The 13,232-nt window shown below is 36.3% G+C and overlaps 1 protein-coding gene across 5 annotated transcripts in view; it reads left to right on the top strand.

The window, feature by feature from the left end:
• The window catches only part of LOC129262602 (ankycorbin-like), a 47,476-nt gene that overhangs the window by 17,120 nt on the left and 17,124 nt on the right, over window positions 1-13,232 (top strand). The window contains exons 1-3 of one of the 5 annotated variants that reach the window (XM_064099586.1): window positions 8,219-8,317; window positions 8,437-8,488; window positions 11,427-11,533. In XM_064099586.1, coding sequence (XP_063955656.1) covers window positions 11,445-11,533 — 89 coding nt within the window. In that variant the 5' untranslated portion in view covers window positions 8,219-8,317; window positions 8,437-8,488; window positions 11,427-11,444. Of the gene's footprint in view, window positions 1-8,212; window positions 8,318-8,359; window positions 8,489-11,426; window positions 11,534-13,232 lie in introns of those variants that run through there. The other 4 variants (XM_064099585.1, XM_064099584.1, XM_064099583.1 and 1 more) reach the window with 4 other exon arrangements.

The following is a 13,232-nucleotide window of genomic DNA, read 5'->3' as shown; positions in this document are numbered from 1 at the left end:
TTTAGCCCAGCATGAAGTTGGGTGCGGGTGCCGTGGGTGGCTGCCGAGCTAGCGATTTTGAATCTCGTGCCTTGCTTTCGTATCAGACCATACTGCGCATGCTGGTATCTTCAGGAACTTATCCTGAAGTGTATGTTTCAGGGTGGTGTGAATTCGGGAATAATTAACATGTTTTCGCCTGAAAAAGTTATCATTTTAAAGGGATTCTTGCGATCGAGGCAGTTTTAAACCACCTATAAAAGTCAAAGCTTTAAAATTCAACAGCTAAGTGGACATATTTTCATACATGTACATGTACAGTTCTTTGTATTATCAAAACTTTGTTTATTGACATTGGAAAGCTCTCCATTAATAAGAGTTGAACTAAGAATTGGCATTCCTATTTTTAGGCTTTGTATCGTAGAGAAAGTACCTATATCATAAAGGTCTATTAACAAGAAAAAAGTTAATTTCTTTCTAGATTGGAGAATGAAAACCAAAACCAATTTGAGAGCATCAAGATTAGGAACTTGTAAATCCTAAACTAATCACCAAGAGATGATTGTGTTCACACTTCTGTGAATCTCCTGCTTCCTCTTCTTAATCCACCAAGCGAGGGCCTCTGACTAATGTTTGACCAAGTTATCAACATTCAATGATAAACCATGGATAACCAGCATTGAGAAGCTGCTTGCAATATAAAGCAGAATGTACTTGGTATTGGGTTTCATATCAAGTAAATTATTCCCTCTTAACAAATGTGTGTTTTGAAAAGATCATGTTGCTATTAAAGCATCTGCATATTATTTTGTGCACTACTGTAGGTTGGGTTTCATTTTATCGACCACAACACCAATAATGCTGGAATTCATCTCTAATTCACTGTAGGCCTACCGGTAATTTTTTTTTGTGAGACAGAGAGGGTTAACCCTGATGCTGCAGTTGCCATGATTTATGTTTGTATTGTGAATCATGATTCATGTTTTTGAGTCCAGCTTTTGGTTATGAATATCCATGCATTGCAAGTAACAAGGCCTTTTAAATCTTTTGTTGAAAGGAAACTCTTTCCTGTGAGTTTGCCAAAAAATAAAGGAATATCATTGATATTATTATAAGGTGCTTTATGGGGGATTGGGAGTTGGGTGAATTTTTAAAAGAGACTATCACCCCCTAGATTGAAATGCAATTGTTGTTTAATCTGGCCTCTTCCTTATAATGTACAGGCAGCTCATCACAGTTTGTCTCCTGCTTTTTGACCATGTAGGAAGTATCTCTGGCCCCTACTATGGCCTCTAGCTTGCTTAATAGATCATGATTATTATTCATGATTCATGTCCTCGTAATTGTGATTCCATGGAAATTTGGAGTAAGGTCTTTATACGACTTGCAGATTGACAGAAATACAAGTTATTAGGTTTGTAGTGAAAAGTTGACCTTGATAATAATAGTAATTCTTATAAAATGCTTTTTCAAAAGTTACAACTAAGCACAGCATTTGATATCTCTTTTAAAGGTGCACAGTCCCTGTTTTTGAGAGGGCGCTGTTGGACATACACATGTACTCGCTGTGGACGGTGTCAGCTGCCTATACATGTATGTATTGACACCAACTAATGCCCAAACTCTGACAATTCTGCTCCGCCTCCTTCTGCCGTGTGAAGTAACATTGGTAGATGCTTGGGCCAATGCCGATGTACATGTAGCCGAAAGCAGCGCAGCATATGTGCACTGTGCACTTGCTGTGTGACTGGCTGCTGACTGCAGCTGCATGCAAATTATCTTCTTAATGAAGATGGTTGCATGTTAAAAACCATTCAACAGTCCTGGGGAACCTTTAAGTAGAATTTTGGATCAAGGAATGATATTCCCATGGTCCAATGAGACTGTATGAGAGGCAAATTCACCTCTCTTTATTGTGGTAGTGATGATAGCCCATAGAAAGTTACTTATAGTAGCTTGTGTAGTTGTATAGTACAGATGCAAGAAGAACTTTTTAGTTGCAACATAGCACTATTGAAGATGTACGTATAATGTACAGACCTTTATAATAAATTATTTTATTACTGAATTGGAAGAGTTGATGACTGTATTGACAATCAGTTTCCTGTAAATGTTCATATACTGCATTGATCTGTCATAGGACATAGGTCAAAGGGAAACACCTGAATGAAATGCTTGCGAATCAAGCATCATGCAAACCTCACTTCAACCACTAGGCTTGGTATATTGATAGGAGATGATTGGGTGGGGTCTTAGTAAGACTTCCTGTCTTACAACACCTTGAGGGTTGTAACCACTCAGACAAGACATCCTCTTCCTCTTCCTATCTTCCTCCATCTTATCCATCACTCTATGTCCTGTTTCTTCTACCCCCCCCCCTCTCTGTGTCTATTCCACACTCCTACTCTCTGTTCTAAACTATAATTTTTTTTCACTTTCTCCGTACCCTCTTCTGTGAATACTATATTCTGTTAACATTGTAATGCATTTTATGTTCATTATTCCAAAAGTACACCACTTGAATATTATCAATGTAACTTTTAAACAATACCCAATTAAGCTTGTGAATAGATGTTACAGTATGTTTTAATTACAGATCTAAAGTTATTAAAGTGACTTGTACATCCTGTATTCATTTTCCTATAAACCATTACACAACATCCTGTGATACTGACAAGGCTACTTTTTGGCCTTCATGTACGAACAAAAATATTACAAATGAAAACGTAACTTGTCATATGGTTGGGATAATTTCACTTCCTTTGGTTTTATTGTATACATGTAGAGATTTCCACCCCAGTGATATCTTTGATAGGAATAGGGATTATCTCACTGATTGAAATAGTCTGATAGTAGTTTGAAAGAGTTTGTAATCCATATCCATCCATCCATCCATCCATCCATCCATCCATCCATCCATCCATCCATCCATCCATCCATCCATCCATCCATCCATCCATCCATCCATCCATCCATCCATCCATCCATCCATCCATCCATCCATCCATCCATCCATCCATCCATCCATCCATCCATCCATCCATCCATCCATCCATCCATCCATCCATCCATCCATCCATCCATCCATCCATCCATTCACTCCATCTATCCATGCATTCATCAATCAATCAATCGACCGTCCAACCGGTCAATTGAGCAATAGATTGATCAATTGATCAAATAATCAAATCATTGCACTCTATGTATGATAAAAGCATACAATTTTCTTTTGTGCTACTTAAATTTAAGTTTCTTTGAAATAGCTGTTAATAAATAGACACATTTTTTTCAATTCAATTCAATTCAATTCATTTATTCTTTTCCATTAAAAAACAACAAAATATGTACATTTGAAATACACATGTATATACAAAAAAATAGATCAAATACATCAGCATAGTAAATTAATATTGTAAGTGATAGAAATAAATGGAAAATGGAACAAAGCTTGTAAATGGCAGGAGTCCAAAAGTTAACAAAATACAAATATAATAATGATAATAATAATATGAGATGGCGCATGTATTTGAATTCAACGTCTTGCCCCCCTATCCCCACCTGCCCCCTGTCCCCACCCCCCTACCCCATCTCTCTCTCAGGTAGAATTCAAAATTAATATAGGCTAAAATTTAAATTGAAATGAAATTAATATGACAACAAATAAACTTTAAGATTTTTTTTGAAAGTATTCAAAAAGACATTCTCCGTAATAGAAGTTGGTAATGAGTTCCATACTGTGGGCCCTGTATATCTAACTGTTTTTTGCATGTACATGTACTGCTTATCAATATTCCAGATATGTAATTTTTTACTGTTTCGAGTGTTATAATTTGTGAATCATAGAATTAGTTTCAAACATATTGGCAAGAGGAGGCAAAACGGTTCCTTTGATACACTTGAATACAAAAATGGCAATTTGATAAGTGTTCAATTTATAAATATCTAATGTGTTTAACTGTTTGAATAGAGGTTTAGAATGAGCTAAATAATGCGAGTTTGTACAAATACGCAAGCAATGCTTTTGCAGTAAAAACAATGGTTTCAAATTTGAAGGGGTTGAATTTGCCCAAACGATATTACCATAGGACAAATAAGATAAAATTAGTGAAATATAGATAGTAAATAATATATTCAATGGTAAATAGTGTTTAAGTTTTGAAAGTAATCCTGTAGTTTTGCTGATTTTTTAAGAGATCATTGTAATATGAGGCTTCCATGAGAGATTCTCATCTAATAGTATACCTAGGAATTGTATGTTAGATACTCTTTCAATAAGAGTTTCATCTATATATAATGGGGGTACTTCATATATTACTTGCTTTCTATTAGTCTGTATTGTTTTGAAAACAATACATTTTGTTTTTGCTAAATTAAGTGATAATTTGTTAACTTTAAGCCACAATGATACCTTTTTGATTTGTTCATTAAACTGATTAACTAATAAATGTATTTTATTATTACTCATAAACAATGAAGTATCATCAGCAAACTGTATAAACTTTAAGGAAGGGGCAGAGTTACAAATATCATTTATGTATAAGAGAAATAAAAGGGGGCCCAAATTTGATCCTTGCGGAATTCCGCATTCCATCAGCAATTGTGAAGAAGTACATCCATTATATTCTGTAAACTGATATCTATTAGAAAAATAACTTATGATCCATTTCAATGCTATCCCTCTTACACCATAATTAGCCATTTTCTCAAAAAGTATAGAAAAATTTATAGTATCAAAGGCCTTACTTATACCCCTTTCATAAACCCAATAAAACCTATCCTCCAATTAGCCTCCTAAGAGTAATGCGGATAATTCAATAAAAATTGCGTTCACAAACTCCGAAAATTATCCGCATTATTTTTACGAGCGCCCGTCCTGAAAAAGGCGGATAATCGTCATGACAACTGGACACGCCCCCTCCGATGCGGTTGTGTTGGAAAAGGGTGACCTTGTGACCGCACCATGGCAATTATCCGCATTATTTGGAAATACTTTCATAAGCTCAAAATCTTGTCCTGATGCCGCTATTATGCGGATAATAGCAGCATCAGAATAATGCGGATAACTCTTGTCCTCCTCTGATTTTACGACCAAATTATGCTGCTATTAGCCGCATAATTGGGTTTTATTGGGTTTATGAAAGGGGTATTACATATAGGTCCATAAAAACACCAAAAATAAACTGGTTTAAATAAAAAGCATTAATAATTCTATTTTGAAGGGCTGAAAGGCTGAGAAGCCCCATGCTGTGACACTCATTAGCAGGCTTGTCCCAGGCAAGCTTGATGAGTGATATTGAGTTCTTGTAAATTCCATCTTGTTAATAAAAACATTAAATTACTGGGTGACCTAGGGAGGAAATCCGACTAGGATTCAAGCCAAGATAGGGTCGCCCATAGATTAGACGACCTCCTTTTTTTTCTATTTTTATTTCTCAGAAATGATTATGGATTATCCGTCTTCCTTCTATTCTGTATCTTAATTAATGCTCCTGGCGGGGTTAAATCAACTTTCAGAAATTAAGAACTCTGGTGGTAGTATATATATAGATTTGAGCAATTGGGATAAATGAATGAAGGCCTTTAGATAGTCTCTTCCTGAAATGATTTTAAGGGTATTTTTTGATAATAAATCATTTCAGAGGGGATTGGATTTCATTGATTTAAAAATAGGATGAAGAATATTTTTACGATTTTTTTTAGAACTGTCAGCAGTAGAAGGTGATGACTTCTTATAACTGTATTTTATTTTTTATTTATTCATTAATATTTATTTATTTATTATTATTTTTTTTTTTTTGGGGGGATGGTGAAATATATGTACACTATAATTTAGTTTGAAAGACAATGAAACATCTACAGTATTCATGTATTATCATTTCAAGAGCTCAGTGGTACTGTACATGTACAAGTACATAATTAAAATTGGGCTTGTAAAGTTAGGGCTGAATAATGTTTTTAGCGTTTCTTTTTTAATAAAAATTAGATGGGCTATTCCACGGTTACTCACGTTACATTTGGAGACACCTTGACTCATACTTGGAGCTGTAATTCCATTATTATTGATAGGAACTAAACATCTCTTTATCACAACATAGTATGCAGTCTGACTATCCTTTGTATAAAAACAAAACTTGGGAAATTTCATTATGCTCCTGGCAAATCTTTGAAATGTGTCGGTTACTCATGTTACATGATTTGGACATGCATAAAATGAAAAGTGGACATAAGTGAAAAGTGTCCTCATGCAAGGCTTTTATGAAAGTTGATTATATCCATTTCAAAGAAGTATATTAGGGAGACAAATTTGTATATAATTAAAAAAATAAAGAACACATGGTTTTTACAAGGGGTGCAGATAAAGTGGTTACTCACGTTACGGTTCAGATGGGCTATATGTACAAAGACACATTGAGCTCATGTCCACCAACCTATGGAATTGCCCAGATTTAAAACGGTATTTCGGTATGCGATTCTTCCAAATGTACTATCGAGTATGCTCAAAGTTTGGGATGAGTACATCATTCACTATATTTACATGATGTACATCATGTATTATAAGTTGTGAATGTATTGAACTCTTTTTCCATGGCCCCATTTTATAAAAAGTTGCTCTGATATCAACTCTTGCTGGAATACAACTTTCATTGGAAGAGCCAATCAAAAAGCAGAATTTTCACTGTTGTCATGGTAGTAGTTGACATTCCAGCAAGACTTGCTATCATAGCAACTGTTCATGAAATGGGGCCTGGACTTCATTGATGTCATGTTAGATCATCATTGAACTGCTATTCACTTTCTTGTGGTCAAGTGTTCTGACAGTGTTTCGACAGAGGGCTGTCTGTAATAATTTACAAAAATATTCATTATCTGAGCTGTTAATTCAATTTTCTTGGCAACACGGCATCCCTGTTTATAAGATGAGCAACTTTTCTTGGATTTGTGCCATAGAAGTCATTGAACTGTTGGCCCATAGTTGTGAGGTGTTGCATTTAGAACGTACATTGTAGGCCGATATTTACTGTACAGTAGGCCCTATTTCCTGAACCGAAATGAATTTAGTAGGTGGTTTCAGACTGCCTAGAAGTTGGTCATTTTCAGGTATTTTGGCAGTGTGAAAGCAAATTACTAATTTGCTTTCACACTGCCAAAATACCTGAAAATGACCAACTTCTAGGCAGTCTGAAACCACCTACTAAATTCATTTCGGTTCAGGAAATAGGGCCTACTGTACAGTAAATATCGGCCTACAATGTACGTTCTAAATGCAACACCTCACAACTATGGGCCAACAGTTCAATGACTTCTATGGCACAAATCCAAGAAAAGTTGCTCATCTTATAAACAGGGATGCCGTGTTGCCAAGAAAATTGAAGAGCTGCCAACCATTACGTTTTTGCCGTAATCATTACGTTTTTTCATTCAAATTACGGCATTATGGTTTTTCTTTTCAAATTACGTTTTTTGACAATTTTGATAATGTGTGTACATAATTGTATGTATGTGGAGTGCGTGTTGAGCCCGAGATGAGCCTGGTACTTGCGCGTGCGTAGTCGCCCGCCGGCCGGTTTTCCAACGCACTTAATTTGATAGCGTGCACGCCCGGGGGGGGCACTCAGTATATAATGCATAGTGGGTATGTGCCGCGGAGGGGACCCCCATTTTTACACTCAAATTTCCGTTCCAAGGCATAGCATTTTTGCCTTTTTTGAGAAAAAGAACAAAGAATGCCGCTCCAAGGCATAGCATTTCCTTCTTATCGAGAAAAAAGAAGAAAGAAATCCGTTCCAAAGCTTCGCATATTTTTCGTTACGCCGTTCCGGTCGCATTGATCTGCTACAAGGAGCTGCAATTTTGGTGAAAAGCGGCCGTAGAGCGCTTTTCGACCATCGCCTAAGCGCGAGCGCACCCGGCGGAGGCCGCGCTAGCTGCGTCATGCACGATTGCCTGTTCCATAGGGATGCATACGCACTCACAGAGATACGGAGATCCGTTCCGAGGACCCCCGTTTTCACACACATTTGTAGTTCCGAAGACCGTTCCGAGGACCCTCCTTTTTACAATAAGCCCGCTCCAAGGCCCCCGTTTTTTGCCTCGCCCGCGGCTCACCCCTACCACTTTTTTGGTCGAGTGCCCCCCCCGGGCGTGCACGTACATATACGTTAGTTGAATATGCGAGCGGCATGCATGGTACGAATCGCGATGTATAGCGACTGGTAAATACGTCTGTAAGGATGATGACGTCATCCAAGATGGCAACTTACGATGACAAACGAAAGGATCGAGGATGATTATGTTTTGATCATCATTTGAAAGGAAATAACAGTAACTGCGGTCTAAGGTACGATATTTCTGAATTTTATATATTTTATCTTAAATTTGTATGTAATTTCTTTCCTATAAAGTGATGTTTTATGTACAAAAAAACGATCCGAAAATCAGATTTCCGCCGAATGTTAGATCTAACGTTACTGCTAATACGTTGTCTCTACGCACGGGCCAACACCTTCAGGTGAGTGGAGCCAACGTTTGTTCTTGCAGCGCAGAGCGAGGAGTACGATGAATTGGGTAGGGTAATTCCCCAAATGTAGTAAGAGAAGAGTCCATTTGTAATGGAGGGGGATTTGGAGGTTTGAGGGAAATTATTATTCCATTTGCAAAATTTTACAAAAATACTCATCATATATATTAAAGATTGAATCATCAAAAGATATTTTTCATATACTTTAAAATTGATTGTAGTGATAAAGAAATGAAATTTTGAGGCTATTTTCTTGAATTGATTATTCCCTTCGGATAACGGTACCGGTACTGTCTGGTTAATTTTCATCAACTCGTATCAAACAAATACGATGAATTCGGCTTTGAAAAGACCTGGAAAGCTCTTCATTGTCCCCTGAAGTAATAATTCTGGGTGATATTCAACATTTATTGATAGTTTCACATGATTTATACTAGAGAGATGTCCTACTGCCTTTGGAATTCATTAAAAAAGTCGGCACTTTAGCATTCAGTTTAGCAGGAATGGGAAGATTTCTTCCCCGGTTCTGGCGGCCTAGATGTCTGCTCTATAGTGCTGTCACTGCTGGGGATGATTGAGTGTGCGTGCAGTGTGATTGAGGCTGAGCTGTGCACATCGTGAAGTGATTTACGATGGGACTTTTGTGGAATGATTTCAACTTCTTATCAATAGATCTATTTGAATTTTAGATTAGATTGATTTATGAATAATTTTTCTATATTTGTGGAATGTTACATGTACACTTCCATTTTATGACACTTTAATTTTAAAGGGTACTGTTTGGCAAAAACAATGTTACTTGGGAAGAGAAGTCTGAATTGATGTCAACTTTTTTTTTTATTTCTCTTAGTCTACAGTTTGGTAGTTTTGTCAGGAAACTCAACATAAAACAATGAATTATTTTAGAAGTGGAAAGGAAGCCCCAGAAAAATGGAGCCCGAAAAATGTTCACCAGAACTGATTTTGGTGCCCCTGAAAGAATTTTTTTCTCGACAGATCTTCCCTTTGATAAGTGCCGGGGTAGGTTGCACTACAAAATGAAAGCCCTACTAGTCATTTTTAGAAAAATTTGACTAGAATAAAAGTGGCCTTCATGGCCTTGATACCCCTTGAAATTTTGGGGCATCCAAGGCCACTTTGCCGGTTGCCCCAAGCTGAAAGTGCCCATTTAAAAATGGCCTTGCCCCTCTCAATTCTTCATTCAAGCCCTGCTACTGACTTAATTAAAGTTGGTAGATTATATCAAACGGCCCAAGACTAAGGGTCCAATTTGTAACACTCCGTTACTTAGCCCAGACTAGGCCTAGAGATTAACTTTTTTTTAATTGTTCACTGCATACATACTTTTTGCATTGGATGTCTGTCGCATGTGGTTTTAAGGTTCGTTTTAACACATTCCTTTTTTTTGGTGGAAATTCCTTTTTTTGGCCATAATGATTCCTTTTTTTGCTTGCACAAGGTTGGCATAATCTCCCTGAAAGAAATTACCCGCTAAATAGTAGGTACTTGTCAAAATTATGAGAACTTTCTCGGGGATTTTTTCAAGGTCGCAGGTATTTTGGCCATGTGAAAGCAACTTATAGCCCAGCATGCGTGTACAATGTAGTTGGGCGTGTGCGCGCTGTGGGTGGCTGCTGAGCTAGCGATTTTGAATCTCACACCTTGCTTAATATTAGACCATACTGCACATGCTTGTAACTTCAGGAGCTTATCCCAAAGGGTATGTTTCGGGCAATGTGAATGCGAAAATAATTAACAGGTATTTTTTTAGCCTGAAAAGGTTCTCATAATTTAATAGGGATCCTTGTGATCGAGGCAGTTTGAAACCACCTACATGTAATGTGTTATAGTAAAGTTCTGTGTACCTGGGGGGGGGGGGGGGGCTGGTCCATAAAAGTGACTGTAAGAACGACTGGTGATCCTTTCTTGTCGTAAATGATATCCACCATTATGTTCATTGGTGATTATTTAGCATGTAAGAAAGGATCATCAGTTGTTCTTAAAGTCGCTCTTGTGAACAGCATTGTGAAACACCCACCTAGATAGGTATTGAATCAGTCATTCATATGATGTGTAGGCCTACTGTTTTTATTTTTGTTGCAGAGTTTTTTTACAGAAATACATGAAAGTAGTTATTTATAAACATTTAGCAAAATTTTGAGGCCATTCCTGTACTAGTTTGTGTGTAGAAATCCAATTTCTAAGAGATACATATTTTTTTGTGTTTGATAGATCTTTTTACAAACTATGCTTTTCTGCCATCTAGACAATCAGAATAATTCATATAGCTGAGTAAATAATGAGCACCTGTATGCCTATGTTTATAATAATATGAGGTCAGTGGATATTGGATTGATTTTCTTCTGCCAAGATTCATTATTGGACAATACAACACCTGCTCTTGAAATCTCTATGTTGTGATGAATGGTAATGAAGATTTAATATGGCAACCTGACCTCATCATTTGCAAAGAGAAGGCTGTCTTTCAAGTTCCCATGTCAATCAACTTTTGATGATCATTCTTCTTGGAGTCATGATTTTCATGAGTAAAGTCTCCTACAACAACCACCCCCCATTTCACCATCAACAAACTTCTTCATTTTCCTATAGCGATTTATATGTGAATCTGCCAAAGTCATAGGCCTATATCTCTATTAGTTTGGACCACAGAGATCTGTCTGATTCTGGAAAAGTTTGAGTTAAGATATCTTTAGCTCTGAACAACTGCTTCAACAAAAATAGCCAATAACATGATAGAATGTATCTAAAAATGCTATATACATGTACATGTACAAAGAGAAATACCCCACCCCATCTAACACTTAGTCTCTTATTCCCATCCAACATTTTATATCCCCATGGTATGCAATAATGCCTGTGTATGATTTTAATATTTTGTTTTGATATTTTTTTACTCTTTTTTTGACAGTATGGAAAGACTCCATTAATGGTTGCAGCTTCATCAGGCCATACTGGTGTGTGTAAAGACCTCATTGATAGGAGAGCTGATGTTAACAGCCAAGATCATATACAGAAGTAAGACTTCATGTTCATTATTAAAAAACAATTAAAAAATTGTTATTTTGTGTATTGAAGCAAAGAGTTGTCTTTTCAATACGCATACATCACAGTGACCTCATTTATGTAGCAGATTTGAAATCCATGGGTGTAAGTAGAAAAAAGAATAACATGACAACAATATTTGGCATCCTTTAGTTTAATATTTATGAAGAACCACTAAACACAAATCAATAATAAAAAGAACAAAAAAGGAAGAATGATGTCCATTATGACTGATCACCATGTTGGTAATAATGGCACCAAGCCCATTACCATTGTCTAGACTAAATTATTTACACTTTGAATCCTGATCCTCTACTTAGGAAAACATGATGATTAAAATTGTTACCAGGGAAACAACCTCACAAAACATTTTTATAAATCTCAAAATATATTTCTTCCTGAATCCTGACTCATATGTTGGCATTAAAATCATATGTCATTGTTGGCAGAATAAAGAAGACCTTTAGGGATCTAACAGGCAAATATATTATATTGACATTGAATGTTAGAAGGGAGGGAGGGAGTAAAAGATTCATAAAATGATATATACAGTATTATGTGGTCTTAAGTATAAATGTATAGATAGTATAATCCAATTCTTGTCATATGGACCAAATAAACTGCTTCCTTGATTTTCCTTGCACACGTGAACATGAATTTTCAAGTTATCAAATTACAGTCAAAGTATTTTATCAGTTTCATTGGTCAATTTCATTTCTATTTCAATCAGTCTAGGGCCACATAACACGAAGCTTAGCCATGAATAGCAAATAAGAAAAGAACACTTCTGATTGGTTCCTGCTCAGTATTTTAATCCAAATGCGCATGTAACATAGATAACGATCGGTCAGTCCATTTAGCAATTGATCGCTAATCTTTGTGTTATGGAGCCCTGATCATTATGTTGGATTTTGCACTTCCTCTTTCAGAATCAACAAGATGTCCCCTCAGTTTCCTACCCATTTCTCTCTTTGTAATTGTTGATCATGTTCGTTGCTGCACTAAACAGTGAATTCAATAAAACACACCTGCTTGTTGATTCTTACTCCAACGATTCCATGGCAATGAATGACAATCAAATATTCTTGAGATGCAAAGAGTGACCCCAGATTCTTGTCCCAATTTTATTGATGCAGGTGTTTCCCAGCTTACCATGGTATTGATCATTTGTTTCTCCTCCCAGCTATCCTACTTTATTTATTTTACAGTTCAATATATTCAGATGTAAGGTGCAAAAAGTGTTTCTTTAAAGTCTAGCATGGTTTGGATATCAAGTTTTTCTTGTCACTGATAATGATTTGTATACAGGCCTACATGGAGGTGTGAAAAAGTCAGATATATATTTTAGACTTTTAGTTTCATAAAAAAAAAATGAAATGCCCTCTTCTTAATCAAAACATTGATTGATACAATCTGATAAAAACACTATCATTCATTTTGATAAGGAAACTTCAAAACCTAATTAAAATTCTGAAACGACGTGATACCTCCCACTCCTATGCTGCATCTTAACACTGCACTCAACCTGTAAATCTATTTAGAGACCATTTAAAACAAGAGAGAGGGACTCTCTACATCAGATTTTTCACCCTGGTAGTTTGCATCTGTGGGAACATTTCACCAATCAAAATTTTTAACTGGCACCCAGTAACTTACATGTATCACATATAGA

The sequence above is a fragment of the Lytechinus pictus genome, chromosome 5 (assembly GCF_037042905.1).
Source record: "Lytechinus pictus isolate F3 Inbred chromosome 5, Lp3.0, whole genome shotgun sequence".
NCBI lineage: Eukaryota > Metazoa > Echinodermata > Echinoidea > Temnopleuroida > Toxopneustidae > Lytechinus > Lytechinus pictus.
The sequence above is the reverse complement of the archived record's forward strand: the minus strand, read 5'-3'. Positions and strand labels throughout refer to the sequence as shown.